The sequence below is a fragment of the Conger conger genome, chromosome 6 (assembly GCF_963514075.1).
Source record: "Conger conger chromosome 6, fConCon1.1, whole genome shotgun sequence".
In the NCBI taxonomy this organism is placed as follows: Eukaryota; Metazoa; Chordata; class Actinopteri; order Anguilliformes; family Congridae; genus Conger; species Conger conger.
Window position 1 is genome coordinate 21,039,091 of NC_083765.1, and position 20,782 is coordinate 21,059,872.

General features: G+C 44.3%; 2 protein-coding genes across 2 annotated transcripts in view; both read left to right on the plus strand.

Annotated features, from left to right (window-relative positions):
- Positions 1-379: 379 nt before the first annotated feature.
- Positions 380-20,782, plus strand: part of atp10d (ATPase phospholipid transporting 10D) — a 31,931-nt gene continuing 11,528 nt past the window's right edge. The window contains exons 1-12 of the mRNA XM_061246885.1: positions 380-537; positions 4,194-4,521; positions 5,613-5,807; positions 8,357-8,561; positions 10,123-10,208; positions 10,910-11,016; positions 11,977-12,108; positions 15,910-16,031; positions 16,268-16,520; positions 17,167-17,366; positions 18,218-18,403; positions 18,946-19,645. Coding sequence (XP_061102869.1) covers positions 4,232-4,521; positions 5,613-5,807; positions 8,357-8,561; positions 10,123-10,208; positions 10,910-11,016; positions 11,977-12,108; positions 15,910-16,031; positions 16,268-16,520; positions 17,167-17,366; positions 18,218-18,403; positions 18,946-19,645 — 2,476 coding nt within the window. The 5' untranslated portion in view covers positions 380-537; positions 4,194-4,231. The remainder of the gene's footprint in view (positions 538-4,193; positions 4,522-5,612; positions 5,808-8,356; positions 8,562-10,122; positions 10,209-10,909; positions 11,017-11,976; positions 12,109-15,909; positions 16,032-16,267; positions 16,521-17,166; positions 17,367-18,217; positions 18,404-18,945; positions 19,646-20,782) is intronic.
- LOC133130317 (phospholipid-transporting ATPase VA-like) lies at positions 5,910-8,328 on the plus strand. Its single transcript, XM_061244806.1, has one exon. It carries the CDS (start codon positions 6,946-6,948, stop codon positions 7,423-7,425), a length of 480 nt encoding a protein of 159 aa, XP_061100790.1. The 5' UTR covers positions 5,910-6,945; the 3' UTR covers positions 7,426-8,328.

The following is a 20,782-nucleotide window of genomic DNA, read 5'->3' on the forward strand; positions in this document are numbered from 1 at the left end:
TATATCACCGAAGTGAAATCAGTTTAAATTAGTAATCTGTTTATTTAAGTAACTGCTAAATATAAATCAAAGACTGGCATGTTGGTTGGGCGGTTGGTAATCTATAGAAGTTGGCAAGATTTTGAATTTTGAGCTTTTGGATTACTAACAGCCTGAAAAAAACGTTTGTTCATTTAAATAATTTTTTATTATTATTATTATTGTTGTTGTTGTTGTTGTTGTTGTTAAAAATTGGTGTTGTTTCTGGTTTTAAAGCATCCTGGTGTACAGATATGGCAAATAAAAATGCTCATCCTCAAAAGACCACACGGTTGCGCGCTCAGGTAGAGAAATTGACGCTTTTTTTGCAGCACACACGTGATTTCGGTTGCAGGGAGAAGGGGACCGAGGAAGCGATGCAGTGTGCTTCCTTTGTTTTTGCTAACGTATCGTTCGGCAAATTAGGGGAATTCAGTCGCGTTGTTAGCTAGGGTGAAGACAGTAATGGGATTGATCGCAAGGCAAAGTGAAATCTGATTTAGCCTACATGGATAGAAGGTAAGACCATAACGTATTGCCACGCAACAGAATAGGCAGTTATCAACTGATGTTTTTTCGCTTTGATAAAATTAAACCGGTAATCTATTTCCGGTTCTGCGTATCAGTACGTGTGACAGTCTGTGCTTTTGATGGTCTTAAAATCTTATTGAAAGGCGTGCTATTTTAAGTGGTTTCCTAAAAATGGAAATACAATTGCAACTATGTAAATAGACACTGATAAGTGAGTTTGGTACAGTAGTGCAAACCATTACTAATTCTTAATACGAGGTTCCCCATGCGAAGAATACTTTTATCAGTTTATTACTTAGGCTATTTACATTAAAAAGTCTCAATAAATATAGCCTAGGCTACTCCCGTTACATATGTGCAGTCATTTTTATAACTTACGAGGGGCGTGTTTTCGACAGTGTAAACTCATTCAGTGCTGTTTATGACTTTGGAACTGCAGATCATACAACTAACTAATGAGTTTGGCCAGCGCATGAAATTGTTCGAAACTGAAGAAACGGTATTTCATTCCATGAGGTATTTTGAGATGACTGTTTAACAAGAGCAAAAATGCCGCCGAACCTGCTTTTGTATGCAGGTAGTTATTTGCACAAACATGACCCTCTAATGATTATATACGCCGTTATTAGTCGCAGCATTTGTCACCTTTGGTTAGGTCATGTATCGTAGATCTATGAATAAGTAGTCTTTACCTACTGTGACCTTGAGGAGCATACTAGAGCTATACAACTCTTTCCAGCAAAGGCTATTTGCTCGCCCCAAAGGTATTTGAGAGTAGATAGGCAGGTGGTCGTTTTTTTCTGTCAGTAGCCTATCTACACAGACTTTGAAAGACATTGGCTATTTGTAGGATCACATAGGAGTGTGGCAGTACTTGTATTGTTCAGTTTCAAAGGCTCAGCAAGGGTATGCTACGTATACTACGCAAACGTCAGTTTTTTAGCAGTGTGTTCAGTGTGCAGTAATTAGTGAGTGAAGTGCATTTGCCTAGAGATGATGCATGGTCACTGGAGTCACTGTGTTCTTGCACTATAAGGCTAGGCTAAGGGTAGCTAAACTCCATTCTACAGTGTCCCTGGGTTTTTGAGGTCGAAGTAGATACCTTTTAAATGGCAGCCAGTCAGTTTAGGCCCTATAACAAGGTCTGTGTCACGTTAACAGCCTACTGGTGACTTAAAGGTACAATAGGTAAGATTTTTGTGTTAAAACATTGTTACGAGACCATTCTAAATCCCTTCCAATCATTGAAAAGGGCTGACTGACATGTTGACTCACCCTCTGCCTGTGTTTATAGTCGTAGTTTATGGTTTCAAAATATACAGTTGACGGCCCGACACTCTGTACCAAAACATTGTATAACTGTACAATAATTCAAGTTCATTGGTTGAAAATTGGTTCTAATTGCCACAGCCAATGGCGTTTCAACGTCAGCGCGTTTACTGAGAAGGGGGAGGGATAAACATTGTTGTGGTTTGAAGGTGTTTGTGGGTGCTCTTCCTCTCTTGACCGTTAGAAGTCCGAAATTACCTATTGTACCTTTAAATTATCTGTGTAAAAATGGTAGAACATTCCAAGAAACCAGCAGACGCTGCGGCCCTCCAGTCCTTGAGCCTGGTGCCCCTGTATAAGCATACTAGTATCAGACCTGGGTCAAATACGTAATTGTATTAGATTCAAATACTTTTCGGTGCTCTGTTGATCTTGCCTTGTGCAATTGAGCCAATTAAGAGTTTAAATAAAATTATGTTACGCCGCATGACATTTGTGGTATGATTCTAAATTAAAATGGATGGATAAATTAGATTGGCTGAAAATTATATTTTACAAATAAATATAATTCTAATGAAGGTAAAAAAACGGGTTTTATTTGCATTTTTAACCAATTTTATTTCATTTTATTTTAAACTGGAATCCCTTATTTGACGCTGACCCTTCACAAGTCTCTTGAGACAAATCTGGGAGACTGGAGTGTGTTTATACTTTATGCTCAGGACGACGGACCACATTCTGTGTTGGGCATCAAAAGAGCATTAATGAACATTCTGTGATAACTAGCCTGTAGTCACTCTAAATAAGCGCGCACGATGTATGAGCCAGAAATGAAATTGAAAAAGTAAAACAAATACAGTGAAGTTCCATTAAATGTAAGAAGCCTGATATACTAAGTTGTGTCTCCTTATCTGGTCTCAGTAGGGGGAAAAGGTATTCAAAGGCAGCATTTGAGTTACTGGGCTTTTTACAGCATTGGCACAGTTGCTATAAACATAATGGTAGCCATTATGGGTCAATTAAAAGTCAAGTGCCCCATGGTTTACAGGGGAACAAATGAAATGAGCCACGCCCATTTCCTCTGCACAACCAATGGAACCCTGATCTGTGTCACTTGTGTGGACCAGGCAGTTTATGGCCTACTGACAGCTGCTCTGTGGCTAGACAGTTACTTTTTATTTATTTTCTTATGTTTCTTTTTCCTTCAGTTGTTTTTATTTTATTTTTTGAGTTTTTGTGAAGCGTTTTATGATTATACTTTTTAGAACATTCTTCTCTTTCTCTGTCCCCCTCTCTCTCTCCTATGTCCCTCTCTCATTCTGTCTCCCCCCCCTCTGTTTCTCTCTCTCTCTCTCTCTCTCTCTCTCTCTCTCTCTCTCTCTCTCTCTCTCTCTCTCTCTCTCTCTCTCTCTTTCTGGCCAGCATATTGTACAGGCATGCTTAACCCTGGTGTGAAGTTGCAGATGCCGATTTGCCACAACAGTCTCTGTACATTTCATTCTCTCTCTCTCTCTCACTCACTCTCTCTCTCTCTCTCTCTCTCTCATATCGGTTGTGAATTTTCCAAACATAATGAGATGTGACACTTCTGCCTGTTGTTTTTGGCCTTGTCTCGTAAATGCCGCCCATATTGTCATTTCTGCTTTTCAGAATGGTTTCTCTTTCCTGCCCCCTCAGAGAAACTGATTCGGTTCGTTTCAGATCCTGACTGACGTATTATTGCCACTTAAACAGTGGCTCCATTGTTCGGCTGTATTTGCGGGGTTTTAAAAATGGCAGCAGTCACTTAAGGGTTAATGGTTTGTGAGGCGTTAAATATACTCTGTATACGCCATATTTCGCCTTGTCATGGGATGTAGCCTTAGAGTGTACTGCACGTCGCATGCCGTATGCCCTATCAGAAGTGCTCTTATTTCAGTTTGCCATGGCAACTGAAGGGGAGTGTTATAGCCCAGCAGGCTTGTCCTGTTTGAGACAGGGTATGAGCTGATAGGCAGAGATTGTTGAGCACACACACATTACAGGCTTCGATTGGCTGAGGCTTGTTTCTCTTCAGCCTTTCCTTATTACCTGTTATGCAACTTCTGTGCCTCTATGGAATAAGTTTTTATACAATTATTAAATAGTAAATTGACTGCATTTGTATAGTACTTTTATCCAAAGTGCTTTACAATTGATGCCTCTCATTCACCGATTCACACACACATTTGCAAAAATCTGCCATGTAATCAACCAATCAGATCATCTGGAGTTATTGAGGGTTAGATGTCTTGACCACTCTTACCTCCTGGGCTAATGGTGTCCCCAAATAGAAGGTGTTATTGATGTGTAAAATTTAAGGAGGTATTGATGCAGTCTTTGCATGTCCCTCTCAGGTAGGTGCAGTGTGTACCCCCGGCCACAGGGTGGGGCTATGGAGCGACTGCGCCAGTTGCAGCTGCAGTGCCGGAGGCTCCTCCCCTCGGAGGCGGGGCGTGGATGGTACACGCCCCCCGTGGCCTTTCCCCCTAAAACCCCGTCTGGACCGTCGGACATTCCCGCGCACAAGTTTTCCGGGAAGAGGCGAACGGTCATCGCCCGACACGGCCCCTACCACAGCGAGTACCACGCCATCACCAAGGGTTACCAGGGCAACGGCATCCGCACCACCAAGTATACCCTCATTAACTTCATTCCCATGAACCTGTTTGAACAGTTCCACAGGTGAGTCTCAGTGGGGAGAGCGCGCTAGGGTTAGGGTTAGGATTAGTGTGATGGGTTACAGTTAGGATTAGTATAGGGTGAAGTTAGGATTAGGGTTAGGGTTAGGATTAGTGTGATGGGTTACGGTTAGGATTAGTATGGGGTGAAGTTAGGGTTAGGGTTAAGTAGATTAGCATTTTAAGTTTGTCAAACTGATCTTTTCACTTGGGTATATTAGCCCTATCTACAGTACATTTAAAAGTACAGCCCCTAACCCATCTGGTTCAAGATGACACTGCGACCCCTCTATCCCTCTTGTCCCTAATGTGGCTCCTAACCTTATGTTTAAACATTATGTATGGACTCTCTGTTATGACCCTGATGAATTGGCGCTTGGACTGTTTGTTGCCTAAACCTGTACGTATGCACTTGTGTTAGTGACCCTGGTTTTGAGTGATCTGCTCTCATAAGACCAGCGCTGCTTGTAATAATAAAAATTCTCAGACCTCCAAGTGCTCTGTTCACACACAAACAAGCTAATACACATATTCAGCTGACTCATTTTTTATGTTAGTTGAACTCATCATTTGTCTTCTATTTTCCTGATTAAAGAGGAAGAATGGTAGGTATGAAGGTCAGTTGTGTTTAGTCATGGGCAGCTCAGGTGTGACTTGTGGGGAAACGGGTGCGTCTGATTGGGTGAAATCCTGTGTGTGCGCGTGGCAGGAATTCTCACTTCTTTATCTAAGTCAAACAGTCACTGTTTGCCTGAGTAAACTGATCAACCAGAGAAACATAAGATTTCCATAGCTGCAAGTTAGAACTTCAGATATAATCTGTATACACATACCCACACACATACAGTAATGACTGTTTTAGATATGTCTGTGCACATCAAGCACCCAATTGTTTACATGAAGCAAGGGCAGAGGTGGCACCAGTTTGATCTGGTCATCGATACTGAGGTTTTTTTTCTCCATAAATATCACAGTCACTCTGCACATCCTTCCAACTCCAAAAACGTATTTTTAATTAGTGGCAGCCCAGTAAAGTGGAACATTTTGGGGCAGTTTTAAAGAAAAAAAAGAATAATAATGTCATGTGATCCTCAGAGTGGCGAACCTGTACTTCCTGTTCCTGGTGGTGCTGAACTGGGTTCCCGTGGTGGAGGCGTTTCAGAAGGAGATCACCATGATCCCACTGCTCGTAGTCCTCACCGTCATCGCCTTCAAAGACGCGCTGGAGGACTACCGCCGTTACCGCTACGACAAGAAGATCAACCGCCTTGTTGCCAAGGTCTACAGTGGGTGAGCCCATTGATTTTTACCAACCTGAAAATTTCATAACAACAATTAGAGCAGGGCTGCCCAACCCTGTTCCTAAGAATCTACCATCCAAACCTAGCAAAGCCCTCCTCATTACAACAGCTAGAGATCTCTTTGAGCTGCTCATGAGTAGAATCAGTTGCTAAATTAAAACCTACAGGATGGTAGATCTTCAGGAACAGGGCTGTGCAGCCCTGCTCTACCTATTGAATGAGGTGTGCTTTGTTAGGGTTAGAGTGAAAACCTACAGGACAGTACATCTCAAAGAGTAGGGTTGGGCAGCCATTCCATAAAGGTTCAATGAGATCTGCACTACTTGGAAGCATTTTGTCTCACTTACTAGCAACAAAAATCCCTCTCCTTGCACCCACTCTCATGCTTAAAAACAGGGTACACGCATGTTCTGAACCAGTGGCTCTTTCGAACCTTGGGCCTGTTGTGTTGAGGCTTTTGGGCCCAGTCTGTAGTTGTGAGTTACCTTTCCCCCCTGGGTCACTCGGGACCCGCTTCAGCCAGTCACCTGCAATACAAAGTGATTACGTTCCCCTGGCAACCGCTGTCAAACATTTTGTCTTTCTTTGTTTATTTCTGAGCGTTTTCTGATTTGAATGGTAGAGTAACACACATCAAAAGTTCCAATGATAATTAAGACCTGAAAGTTATGTTTTCTTCTATTTATTTTAAGATGTCTTTGATCCAGGAATGTTTGCTGTACTAGTCGATTATCTCTTTTTATGTTGATTAAATGTCATAACCTTCCTGCTCAGCAGGAAGTTGTAAACGTTGGACTTTGACTTTGTGATGCAAGAATGTACTTGCCACTCAAAGCTAAGGAGGGGGCCGGGGTAGGTATGCAGCAAGCATGTTGGATAACAGCGGTTCAGAAGACCAAGGTTTTGTTTGAAGTGGGGAGGGTAGGACAGGCCTGCGTCATTGTGTCTTTACGACACGCTTATCAGGAAGTGTGTTTGCCTATCTGGACGCTCTCGGACATTTCTCCCTATTACGTGTGGACTTGCCGGAGCAGCCAGCTGGATTACAGGCAGGGCTCCGATGGAGTACAGTCAGACCACCGACGCGGGCTTGTAGCTTCACGACTCGTTCGACCCATCCGGTCACTATGGCGTCGGCGCTAACAGCAATCTCGTGGCCCTGGAGGAGGCAGTGGCCCTTCGTGAGGGACAGCAGGCGGAGGAAGAGGAGGACTGTCGTCTCCTCGTTGACCGATGACAAGGAGCTGAAGGAGGCGCTGCGTTCGTACGCCCAAAACCAGATCTCCACCACCAAGTACACCGTGCTGTCCTTCGTCCCCCGGAACCTGTTTGAGCAGCTGCACCGATTCGCCAACGTCTACTTCATCTTCCTGGCAGCTCTGAACTTTGTGCCCGTGGTGAACGCCTTCCAGCCAGTCATCGGGGTCATTCCCATTGTGGGGGTCCTGACCATGACAGCGATGAAGGACCTCTACGAAGACCTCCGCAGGCTAAAGTCCGACCGAGCCGTTAACAATCTGCTGTGTGAGGTCTACAGCAGGTACCCAACATGCTCCTATACATGTAATAGTATGTGGGATCTACAGCATGTACACATTATCCTGTAGTATATTATATTCTATAGCGCGTATCCTATAGCTCTGTGTAATGTGTATACAGCAGCTATACAAGATGTCATGTTATTGTATGGGATCTATAGCACATAAGCCATGCATTATTCTTCAGTATTATACACTTTATTAGGTAGACCTGTACACCCGCTTGTTAGTGCAAATATTTAATCTGGCAATCATGTGGCAGCAACTAAATGCGGAAAAGCATGCAGAAGTGGTCAAGAGGTTCAGCTGTTTTTCAGACCAAATGTCAAAATAAGGAAGAAATGTGATCTAAGTGATTTTGATTGTTGGTGGCAGACAGGATGGTTTGAGTATTTCAGAAACGGCTGATCTCCTGGGATCTTCACGCACAACAGTCTCTAAAGTTTGCACAGAATGGAGCGAAAAACAAAAAACATCCAGTGAGCAGCAGGCGTTGTTGTGGTTGGCCCCTGATTCTGCCTGCCCACGTGTGAGCTCCCACCCCAAAGGAGGGGTCACAGGGTCGGGGACGTGCATCTGAATACACTGAAGTTACCCTCCCATATTCCCAAACTCCTCTGTGGTCGGTACCAACTAACCTGATGGTTTCTGCTGTATTAGCCTTCAGCTGTTTATGTAGTGATATCGATCGATATATGAGGCCTAAATGGCCTGTGCCACTGTCATTACACCACCAGTTATGGATGTGTGTGAGGATACTGCAGTTTCGTGCTGAAACAGGACTGTTTGGACATTGGAAATGTAAATGGACTGCAATTAATGCCTCTCATTCACCCACTCACACTCACACAACGGCGAATGGCGAAATCAGCTTGTTGGTAGCAATTGTGGGTTAGGTGTCTTGCTCAGGGACACCCAGGGCAGGGGGTCAAACCGACTGCCAGACAACTGCGCTCACCTCCTGAGCTGATGTGCCCATGTATGCTCTGGCACGTTGCAGGAAGCACCAGAGGTACGTGGACCAGCGCTGGAAGGACGTGCGCGTGGGCGACTTTGTCCGTCTGTCCTGCAACGAGATCATCCCCGCAGACATGGTCCTGCTCTACTCCTCTGAGCCCGAGGGCGTCTGCCACATCGAGACGTCAAACCTGGACGGAGAGACCAACCTCAAACTGAGACAGGTTGTCCGAGGCCTGGCCGAGCAGGTGTGTGAGCGTGTGACCTCTGACCTTTGACCCACAGCCTGTGTTTGGGGAAACATGAACCCTGGCAGCTCTGTCTCTTGAGCGGTTACAGGGGGAAGGTGCCGCTCGTCAGATTGGTTTCCAGCCGTCAAATTGAATAAGCCCATTTTTGCTTATTATGAATTATGTTACTCCCTGACCTCTGAAAAAGCGATCAAACTCCATGCAAATTTTTGGATACACAAAAGTGAAACTGGAGCAAAACACTGAAATTCAATATTCAGCGTTTTTTAAAGTAAAATCCAGGAACAAGTCTTTGCAAACTGGATGTGAATTTGTAACTTCCAGTCAAACACTCTCCAGAGGATTAGTGATTCATATTTACTTGCTTTCTCAATTTGAATCGGTATGTGCGCTGACATTTGGGGGCTGTACTGTGTTTTTCTTACCGTAATTTAGATCAGGCTGCTTTTTCGGGCCTTGTCACAATATCCTATCTGCTTGCCTTTCATCATTTCAAACTGTTTATTTTCAGAAATATATTGTAATCATAAATCACAACAGAGAGTGGAACACACACACTGCCAGGAAATGAATTCTGTGTGTGCTGCCCTAAAAAGCTAAACTACAGTATCCATATATATATTTTTTTATCTTCTTGTCTTGTGTACTAAACCCGTGTAAACGGAACACGATACCCCACAGTATACGCACAGCGACAACCACAGGAAACCGCTGTTACGTGACCTTAAGCTTAACGTTGCCACAGGATGGGCAGTGTTGGATTAGTTTCAGGTTTTTTGAGTTTCACTACGCTCTACAGTCCCAGCTGCCTGTACCAGGAGAGGCTTCACACCACTGTGATACCTCTGCTTCATCTTCTCCTGAAGATCACACCCTGTAGTTATGTTAATATCTGAACCATTTCTCACTGATCAGTCCTCACGTTCCAAAGTTTAGAAGATTTTCACATTCAAGAACTGGGAAATGAGAATGAGATTGTATGTTCATGTATATTTGGATCTGTTTACTGTGTATATTGTCCTTATCACTGTCCTTATGTTTAACCTTCTCAAGTGACCGTGGCCCTGGAAAGTCGCTATATAGATTTTTGCTGCTTGTTTTAGGGCTGCAGGATATATTGTATATTTAACGTCATCGCAATATGAACATGCAAGATAAACACATTGCAAAAGACAGGCAGAACTGTGATTAATAGTATTTATTTAAATTGCTCTGTTCAATTGACTGGCTGTTCATGTGCAGTTTGTTCAAAAAAAGCATGTTGGAAATAATGTATTTATTTATTGTATTCAGTGGGCATAGGCTGGCGTCTATGTTAGCAGTGTACTTAAAGCAAGAAATCCCTTAGAACTATGCACACTTCAATATTAGTTTATTTATCATAAGTCATATAGTAATCACAATTTTTAACAAAGTTATCCCATATCGCATATTTTTCTCATATTGTACAGCCCTAGTTTGTTGTTGTTATGGCTCTTTTTGTTGTTGCAGTACAGTTGCAGCAGCTGTTGTTGTTGTTGTTATTGTGCTTATGTACCCTGTGTCTCGTGTTCCTCAGGGCTCTGAAGTGACCCCAGAAAAGTTCACCAGCAGGATCGAGTGTGAAGGCCCCAACAACGACCTCAACCGTTTCCGTGGTTTCATGTGAGTCACATGATCTCTCTGTTCATGCTTGATTTAATTTTCCGGCTGGCTATTTTGATATATGAAGGAAAATGACCTTATTTTTTAGCAAAATCAAAATAGATTTTTCATAGTTTTTCATGTTTTTTAAAATAAATATCAATATGATATTTATTTAAGCTCACATCCACTCTTTTGTGTGCGTGTTAAATTACTAATAGACCTGTTTCAGAACCCATGTTCATAAATCATAGCACAAGTAAATGGGCTGCTATGTATATTTTTTTATATATATTTTTTTAAACAAGGTTTTGTATGGCAGACTCCTATTTGCTTACTTGCATGCAGTGTCACCACAGGGCAGTTATCCAGCAGACTTAACATTTATGCTCAAGGTTTATATTTTACAGATCATGTTGTATCTCAGTCATATATTTTATCATTTATGTCTGTTGCATCATGCAGTGCCTGGGTGTGGAATGATTTGTCACAAGACGGTTTTATGTTGAATCCTATGTGGGTCGGCCGTTTCAGGAAACGCCAGGCTGTCTGATGTCAGATCTGATCTACGATCCGTTTCTGTTTGTGTCTGTTTGTAGTGGTAATGATGTTCTTCAAGCGTCAATACAAACGGTGATGGAGGTAGTGGCCTTTATTAGATGTGAGTTAATAATGTAGATTTCAAATTATTTTTAAAGTCTGCTTATTTGCTGTGTTTTTAGGGAGCATTCCAATAAGGTGCGAGTGGGTTTGCACAATGAGAATCTGCTACTCCGGAGCTGTACCATTCGGAACACAGAGACGGTGGTGGGAATTGTAGTTTATGCGGGTGAGTCCAGTGAAGTACTACACTTACCAGCTGACATTTCGGCTTTTCAGGGAAAAACTCGACAAGCCACACAATTGCTCCTTGACATTTTTTAAGAGTGATAATTATTTGCTAATGGTAATTATTTGTTTATAATAATTACATTTTAACCTGATGGACAAGGGTTTCTCATCAGTTTCTGCAGGAAGTCTACTGATCTTTTTTAATTTAACCTCCTTTCACCCACAGTGTAATTACCGCATCGTAAATGTAAATACCATCTTCCAGGTGACTGCATTCACATTCATGGTCAATATTACGAATTGGGAAACATTAGTCTCTGACATTTTATGTTACTGAATTAATTATTTACAAATTCAGAATCGAGTTGCCTCCATTCACTTCCTGTCTGATTGGATAGCCTTGCTGGCCCCAAACAAGCCAGTAAGCTGTGTGGTGTATGACTTCAAAAAATAAGGGGAAGCGATATAACCAGACCTAAGGCAAATACTTAATTGTTTTGATTCAAATAATTTTCTACACTTTACTGAACTTGTCTATTGGAACCTATGAAATACTCAAAAGTGCAAACCCCACCTTCTGGTCCTCTTGGTTGGCTCAATTGCACCAGGCAAGATCAGTTGAGCACAGAAAATAATTTAAATCCAAAACTATTATGTATTTGACCCAGGTTTAGATATGTGACTCCAGTTTGAGTCACTTCTGTTCACTTCCTGTCTACTTGGTTAAATGTGTATGAGTCACTGTAAGAATATATAGAATAAGGGGAATAGACAAAATGTCATACCAGGTTAAATTGAGGAATACCCTGTATTCGCTGACTCGTTTGTGTTTGCCCTGCCGTGTTTTCCCTGACACCGTTATTGTTTGCCCTGCTATGTTTTCCTTGAAGCGTTATTGTTTGCCCTGCTGTGTTCTCCCTGCGTTTGCCCTGACGCGCTTTTGCGTTCGTCTCCGCAGGCCACGAGACGAAGGCGATGAAGAATAATGGCGGTCTGCGGTACAAGCGCAGCAAGCTGGAGCGCCGCCTCAACGTGGACGTGCTCTGGAGTGTCGTCCTGCTGTTCGTCATGTGTCTGAGCTCTGCTATAGGTCAGATCTCCCGCTAGCCACGCCCACACACTCTAATGATCTCGCTAAGCCACGCCCAAACGCTCTCCAATTACCTGGCACTGGCCAGCTCTGGCTCTGCAAAGGCAGGCATTACATTCTGTTACAGGAATCGATGCACAGACAACATAAAATGCATGAGCAGGAACAAGCGCACTGAGGGAAGTACAGTCAAGTGCCAGAAGTGCTCACATCGTACCTTGGCCCCTCTAGATTTACCTGTTGAGAGACAAAAACAGTACAAACAAAAGCAATAAAACAGTCCTGGCAAATATGAAGCTAGCAATAGTTATAAAACGAGTATCGGTAAATAACATTATTGCAAGGAACTTTCAATAGAACGACACTAATTAGAAATGACAGAGAGGTATGGGGAGGTGGGGGAGAGGTGAGTCTTCAGTATGCTCCTGAATTCACACCCCCACACCCTCTGTAATTACTCCAGGCCTGTTTCAGTAAACAGAAGCTGCTTACAGAAAACCTCAGCATACGTGCATACACTGCCAGCTATTACTCATTATAATATAAACAGGATGCTGCTTGCTGTCAGAGACTGTTTATTGGCTTTATGTTCTAATCAGGCTGTGGTTAGCTCCTGAAGTTGTATTATCATGGAGTAAACTTGTTCTTCCCTGTGGCTCATATTTTTACTACAACACAAAAGACTCTCTGGCCTAATCTTTCCGGTTTTTAAACCTCTGTCTCCCATAGGCTAAACCCGCATTGTCCAAAGCACTGGAATTATTTTAGCCTTTTACATGACATTCCATTCTCTTACAGTGGGGTGCAAAAATGTTGGCACCCCTGGTTTAAATGTCTGTTACAATGAATCTGTACGTGATTGAAAGCAAACCTTGAACTCTTTTTTCACATTTTAAATTTTTTATTTTTATATTTTTTATTTTATTTTTTATTTTTTCACTGTTTGTGAATTATAATAAAAGAGTTTGGGAACCCTTTTGGATTATTCTTTGTTAGTTTTTAAAATGATGATTACTAAGGCCCAGACCCCGGTGATTTCCTCGTTAGGGCTTCAATGAGTTAGATGAGTATAATTCCAAGGCTGACTTTTTATTTTGAAGTAACTCCATGCCTTCTAAAGTATTCAAATGCAGTGGCTGTTCTGTCTGGTGTTGACAACCATGGGTTCCTGTAAGCAGTTGTCCAAGGATGTCAGAATGAAGATGGTTCATTTCCACCAAGAAGGAGAAGGTTGCAAAAACTCTTTCAATGCTTCAAACTACATATTTTGATTGTTGGAAAAATTATTAGAAAATGAAAGATAAATGGAACAGTTGAAGTCACATCAAGGTCTGGAAGACCAAGAAAGATTCCAGATAGAATGGCCCGAGACCTGGTGAGAAATTGTCAGAAGAACTCACACATTACTGCAAAAAAGAGTAGCAATAGTCTAGCTATTCACAGGACAACAATACAATGTACTTTAAACAACAAAGACCTTGCCAGAAAGAACAACCTCAGCACAAAATTAAGCCTCTGAAGTATGCAAAATAAAACCTTGAGCCTGAAGCCTTTTGGAATAATGTGCTTTGGACTGACAAAACCAAAATAGAACTTTTTGGCCACCACCAAAGAAGGTACTGTATGTTTGGAGAAAAAAGGGTCTTTGGTGAGTGGAAAGAAGAATGGATTCCACTAAATATGAATAAATTCTTGAGGCTGTTTGAAGGTCAGTCCATTCTTTGAAGTTGAAGAGAGGTTGGGCATTCCAGCAAGACAGTGATCCAAAGCATACCTTGAAATACCTTGTGCCATTTATGAGTCGCATCTGTTCATTTAGATATTAATTGTAAAAGGATTTTTGACCAGGGGCACCCAAATTGTATCCACTGTATCTTCCTAGTGAGTCCTAGCTACAGTGACGTACAGTAAGAGATGATTATATGTCTGCTATAGCTCCAGACCAGTCTAACAGCATTCCCAAACCAACAACTACACTAAAGCACAAGCACAATTTAACTATGCTAACCAAAAACCAAAGTATGAATTCTGAATAAATACACGTTACATCCTTAAATAACATCCGTGAAACCACAATAGTGCCAGACAACTGGACTTGAGATACAGGTTGTAATTTCCAGTACTGTTTCATTCCATGTTAATGTTCTCCCATCAGTATTTAATGTTTTCTCACATATTTCTTTGCTGTGAAATGATAAGCGAACTTGAGATTGTGTGAGGTGAAAGATAAAAGAGAGTGGGGGAGTGAAAGACAGGGAGAGGGGGAGGGAGAGATGGAGAGAGAGTGCATACAAGCACGCACTCAGTGTGTGGAATGTAGATGGTTGATGTGTGTCAGTGATAGCAGAACCCAGGGAAAGTGATTGAGTGGACGCTCTGAGTGTAAATCAGCTGGGTTCGGGTCTGAGTGCGTGCCTGGTGCATCCAAAAATAAATCCCCCCAGGGTTTGTTTTCGACAGCGATGGGGGGGGAGAAGCCTTTGAAATATTAGCCTCCCTCACCCCCCACCCCATATGACAAACTGACTAAGTTACCATCCATCTCACAGCAACGACACTCTAACTCTTACACTGCTGAACACAGAAAAACTGCAAAGAATGAATGGCTCATTATTATAAACCAGTTTAATCAGTCTCTGCGGTTCCACAGAAGTCACAACGGACATGTACGCTGGCGTCTGCTAACAGACAGGGAACAGCTCTCCTGTCTAAGGGGAAGTTGAGGTTCCGCATTTATCTGTGTGTAGAAGAAACAACAGCCAGTGAAGATTAGTGTTGCACAAAGAGCATTTCAGTTCCCCCTCTCCCCATGTTGTCAGATTGAAAGAATTTCATAAAATGTCCCTGAAGAAGTTGTGGGGAAAAAAACATTCGGTAAAGATGCACAACACTACGCACAGTAGTTTGTGTGAAGTTACTATATTTTGCAGTTCTGGAAATTGCATTTTTTTTTAACGTTACAATGAGTTCTATTCTTTTTAGAAGAGACTTATTTTTAAAAAGCCAGCTGGTCACTTGGTTAAACTGGCTAAAATCTTTAGAATAAAAGTTTCAAATTGAGAACACAGGGTTCACTCTCAGAGACAAGGTACAGACTACCTGAGTGTGGCAGTTAATTGTCCTAGGAATTTTATAATCCCATTTCCTTCTCTGGACCGCATACAGGGGAATATTGTCTATTGAGTTCCAGAATGACAGGCAGTACTGCCAAGGAGGCACAGCACCAAGGATTTGAACCTGCAACATCATGGTCATAAATTTTGAGGAAACTGCTCATGTTCATTATGACGCATTCAGATCCTGCATACCAGCCTCTGTGTCAGATTTATGCCTTCTGATAGGAGATTAAATATGATAGTAAATCTGCATGGGAGGGTACAAGAAATCGTAGCTTTATTTATATTTTGTGGGGGATTTTGTGTGTTGTGTGGGATTTTAAAAGCATGTAGTCTGGGTTTTTAAAAGCTCATTGTGTGGGGTTTCAAAAGCATATTGTGGGGTTTTAAAAGCACGTTGTGTGGGGTTTTAAAAGAGCGTTGTGTGGAGTTCTAAAAGTGTGTTGTGTGGGTTTTTTAAAGTGCATTGTGTAGGGTATTAAAAGCACTTTGTGTGGGGTTCTAAAAGGGCTGTGTTGGGGTTTTAAAAGCACATTGTGAGGTGCATTAAAAGAGCCGTGTGTGGTTCTAAAAGTATGTTGCATGGGGTTTTAAAAGTGTGTTGTGGGGTTTTAAAAATGTGTTGTGTGGGGTTTTAAAAGTGTGTTGTGTGGGGTTTTAATAGCACATCGTGTGTTTTTTGCAGGACACAGTCTGTGGCTGGGTGGTCTCAGGAACACCCCTCCCCCCCCCTTCATGATCCCTGATGACACCTCCCCCGCCCTCGCCGGCTTCTACATTTTCTGGACCATGATCATCGTCCTGCAGGTAACACGCTTTCTGATTGACAGCACGCATGCACCAAATTAGGCAATACTATCTGGATGGATAGATATTACTCCAGGTAACATAATTGGAAACATAATTACATTTTTTTGGTGAACTGCCGCTTTAAGTCTCACTCTCCCATCACAACACCTTGTGCTTTGTGATAGAAAGGTGCTATATAAATAAAGTTATTGATATTATAATGGCACCACCGTTGTCCCGCCCCCTCCCCCCAGGTTCTGATCCCGATCTCGCTCTACGTGTCCATCGAGATCGTGAAGCTGGGTCAGATCTTCTTCATCCAGAACGACGTGGAGCTGTACAGCGAGCCTCTGGATGCCCCGGTGCAGTGCCGTGCTCTGAACATCACAGAGGACCTGGGCCAGATCCAGTACCTCTTCTCCGACAAGACCGGCACGCTCACCGAGAACAAGATGGTGTTCCGCCGCTGTACCGTCGCGGGCGTCGAGTACCCGCACGAGGACAACGGTAAACCCACCGAGAGAGGCCCGCCCCCCGCCACTCCAGCCGTGTAGCCTTGCAGTGTCTGTTTTTCAAACAGTTTCGACCTTTGAAACAAACCTTTTAGTCTTTACATTAGTTATTTCGCTGACGCTCTTATCTAAAGTGACTGAGCAGGGGCCAATCCCCCCCCTGGACCATGTGGTGTTAAGGGCCTTGCTCAAGGGCATAACAGCTTATTGTGTCTCTTATCGTGGCTACACTGAGGCTTGAACCACCAACCTTCCAGGTCCCAGTCAAGTACCTTAGCGACTAGGCCATAGGCTGCCCAATCAGTGACTTAAATTCAAGTGTGGAAACGCTCTGTGAATGAAATGAATTTAGTGTTGAAAAACATTGTAAACTGTCGCCATTGAATGCAGTCCTCTTCTGAGGCCATCTCATTCTAATGAAGCCTCCGTTTTCTGTAAAAGTCTATAATTGATACTTTCCCACACTTACTGTTGTCTTCAACAGAAGTCTCTTTAATTAGCTTGTACTGCTGGCTAACGGTTCGACCTTAGCATAGTATAAGTGCCTGGTTGAGTCCAAAACAAATTTGATCCCAGGTCTAGTATGGATCACTCTTTTGTTGATCTCAGCGCTGTATGAAAATCTGTGTTGTTTTTCTCAGAACGGAGGCTGGAGCTCTACGGGGAGCAGGACTGGAGTGAGGGGGTTCTTCGCTCCGGGTCGCGCAAGTCGCGGTCAAGCATGCGGTCCCTGAGCTGCCAGAGCTCCTCGGCAGACTCGCACTGCGACCCCGAGGCCAGCAGCCAGGGGGAGCCCCAGGCCTCGCCCCTCCCCCGACACGCAGCCTTCAGCAGCAAGATGGTGAGAGACAGCCATCGGTGATTCAGCGATGCTCCAGCGCTGAGCTGCCAACTGTCATACAGCGCTCTAACACCACCATCCACAAATCCCAATTTAATCACCCTAAAAATCACACCCTTTAAACCCAGATTAGACCAAAGATTTGTTTAGAATGTTGCAGTAGTGTAACTTGTCTAATCCGTAATCCGTGGCGTGTTTTCGAATGTTACAAAGAGTTGTCAGTGGCTGCTATTTACATCGCAAATCTTTGGTCTGAACTGAGATTTAATCACCACAAAAATCACCCCCTTTAAAAGAGGGGGACCTGGCTTACTGATGTACTGTAAGCAAGCAAACTGGGAAAACCTTAAACTGTGCCTGTGTGTGTGTGTGTGTGTGTGTGTGTGTGTGTATCTGTGTCTGTGTGTATGTGCGCGTGTGTGCGCGTGTGTGCGCGTGTGTGCGCGTGTGTGCGTGTGTGCGCGTGTGTGCGCGTGTGCGCGCGTGTGCGCGCGTGTGTGTGCGTGTGTGTGCGTGTGTGTGTGTCTGTGTGTGTGTGTGTGTGTCTGTGTGTGTGTGTCTGTGCGTATGTGCGCGTGTGTGTGCGTGTGTGTGCGTGTGTGTGCGTGTGTGTGCGTGTGTGTGCGTGTGTGTGCGTGTGTGTGCGCGTGTGTGCGTGTGTGTGCGCGTGTGTGCGCGTGTGTGCGCGTGTGTGCGCGTGTGTGCGCGTGTGCGCGTGTGCGCGTGTGCGCGTGTGTGCGTGTGTGTGTGTGTGTGTGTGTGTGTGTCTGTGCGCGTGTGTGTGTGTGTGTTTGTGTGTGTGTGTGTGTGTTTGTGTTTGTGTTTGTGTGTGTGTGTGTGTGGGTCTCCAGGAAAAGGAGGTGCTCCCGGACCCTCTGCTCTTACAGAAGCTGAACTGTCTCTCCTCCCCGGAGCTTCCCCTGCTGGATGGATGGGGTAGTGCATCGCTGGAGATCACCTACATTGTGGACTTCTTCCTGGCGCTAGCTGTGTGCAACACTGTGGTAGTGTCTGTACCACACCAATCACAACATGCGGTGAGTTAACATACAAACTGAACTATACCCTAATTACGCACACACCGAACACGACATGCTCTGAGTTAACACACACTGTAATAACCGCACCCTAATTACACACATCAACCACGCCACACTAACCGAAACTGCCAAAATACACATACATCAGCTAAATGAGAACCCTGTTGCGTACAGCCTAGTACCATGTGATGTGTGAGCGAATGTGTTTGCGCGTATGTGGGAAATTTTTGCCATTACTTTGAAATGAGTAGCTATTCCGTGTCAGAAATGCCAGCTTGTTTCTCTTCCTTTCCTATTGGTCAGTTGAGTGCAGTGAGGTTTGGCAGGCTAGAGGAATGGACTGACAGTCTAAATCGGCTCTAATAACCCTGTTTCCCCACAACAGTCTCTGGCTCTGTTTCTGAGATCTGACCCCACTGTCGGTTATATTTCAGCCATTTAAACGGACTGGCAGCTTGCTGGCTGACAGTTCTAGTTATACCACACTGAAAATGGATCTGCCTTTTTTAATATGTGTTTAATATCTGCCCCCCCCCCAGGTGCAGGTGCCGGACATCGCACGCAGCCCGCTGAAATCTCTGGAGGACGTGAAGCTGTTCTTCCAGCGCTTCGCCGTCCCGCGATTCTCCTCCTTTTCCCCGCAAGCCGCCGCTAACGCCCCATATCCAGGAGCCGAGAGCCCCGGCCGATTCGCCCAGAGGCTGTTCGGCCGGACGCAGGCTCCACCCCCTACCATAGTGTCTGGTGCTGCAGAGGAGGAGCTACGGGTGGGGGAGGGCGGGGCTGAACTGACAGGGGGTGGGGCTGGGATGGTGGGGGGTGGAGCTGAACTGACAGGAGGCGGGGCTGAGATGTTAGGAGGCGGGGCTGAGATGTTAGGAGGCGGGGCTGAGATGTTAGGAGGCGGGGCTGAGTTTGCAGTGGGCATGGCTGACTGTGTGGCGGGCGGGGCGTGCCCAGACGAGGGGCCGGTCTACGAGGCGGAGAGCCCTGACGAGGCGGCGCTGGTCCACGCCGCTCGAGCGTACGGCTGTGTGCTCCGCTCTCGAACCTCCAGCCAGCTGGTCACCGAGCTCCCCGGCCTGGGCCGCCTGTCCATCCCCCTCCTGCACGTCCTGCCCTTCGACTCCACCAGGAAGAGGATGTCCGTGGTGGTCCGACACCCCCTCTCCGGCCGTGTGGTGGTCTACTCCAAAGGGGCCGATTCCGCCATCATGGAGCTGGTCGCTTCTCCTAAAGGTGTGTGCGCTTAACAACTAAAACAAGCTGTTCAGCCCATCTAATCTACCATAGCATACCAAACCTATAACATAAAACTTAACTTATAACATACACTCAGTGAGCACTTTATTAGGTATTTATTAGAGGTTTTTTTTTTTTTGAGTCTTCCACTGCTGTAGCCTACCCACTTACAGGTTTGATGCTTTGTGTGTTCAGAGATGCATACCACTGTTGTAATGTGTGGTTATTTGCTTTATTGTTACCTTTGACCAGTCTGGCCCTCCTCCTCTGACCTCTCTCATCAAAAACGTGTTTCTGCCCGCAGAACTGCTGCTGACTGGATGTTTTTTGTTTTTCGCACCATTCTGTGCAACTGTGCAAGCTGTGCATGAAAATCCCAGGAGATAACAAGTTTACCTTCTGTGTTATTTGCCTAAAAGCTAAACAGTATCTAGCACATCTAGGACCATATCAAGCCTGGTTTTGAAAATTCCCCAGGAGTTCCTCCACAGCATGACCTGGCAAACTATTCACAATGACTACTCTCTGTGTGGGAAAAATACTTCCTTAGTTCCTTCAGAATTAAGATGAACTGGCCTCCAGTTTAGGGTAAACTGTGTGCTCGTGTGCTGTGGGTGTTTTCATAAGAACAGGGAGTTACCGGTGTGTGGCCAGCAGCTTTGCCAGGTCAGGTAGTCACAGGCCCTGGGGGAATTCAAGCCCAGGCTTGAAGCCGTGACCGATGATCACTGGATTGACTGCAGGCTAGTCATGCGACCAGATGGGCTCATTCCCCTGTCATCATAATATGTCCTTATTTTTGGCCTTGTGTTATCAGTGGCATACATTTTGTGTCAAGACTGTGATGTTTATTGTTCAAACTTAGGTGACCACATCCTAAGTTTCTTGTTTTGCATGTAGACACTGCATGCAGACAGAACAAGGTACGGAATGTACGCTCTAAATATTTATCATTTATATAACATAAACCATGCTGGTGGTTCTTGACCATGCATCCTGTAGCCCAGGGCTGCCCAACCCTATTCCTGGAGCTCTACCATCATGTAGGTTTTCACTCCAACCCTAACAGAGCACTCCTCATTCAACAGCTAGAGATCTCTTTGCTAATTAGTGTGGAAAACTAGGGTTCAGATC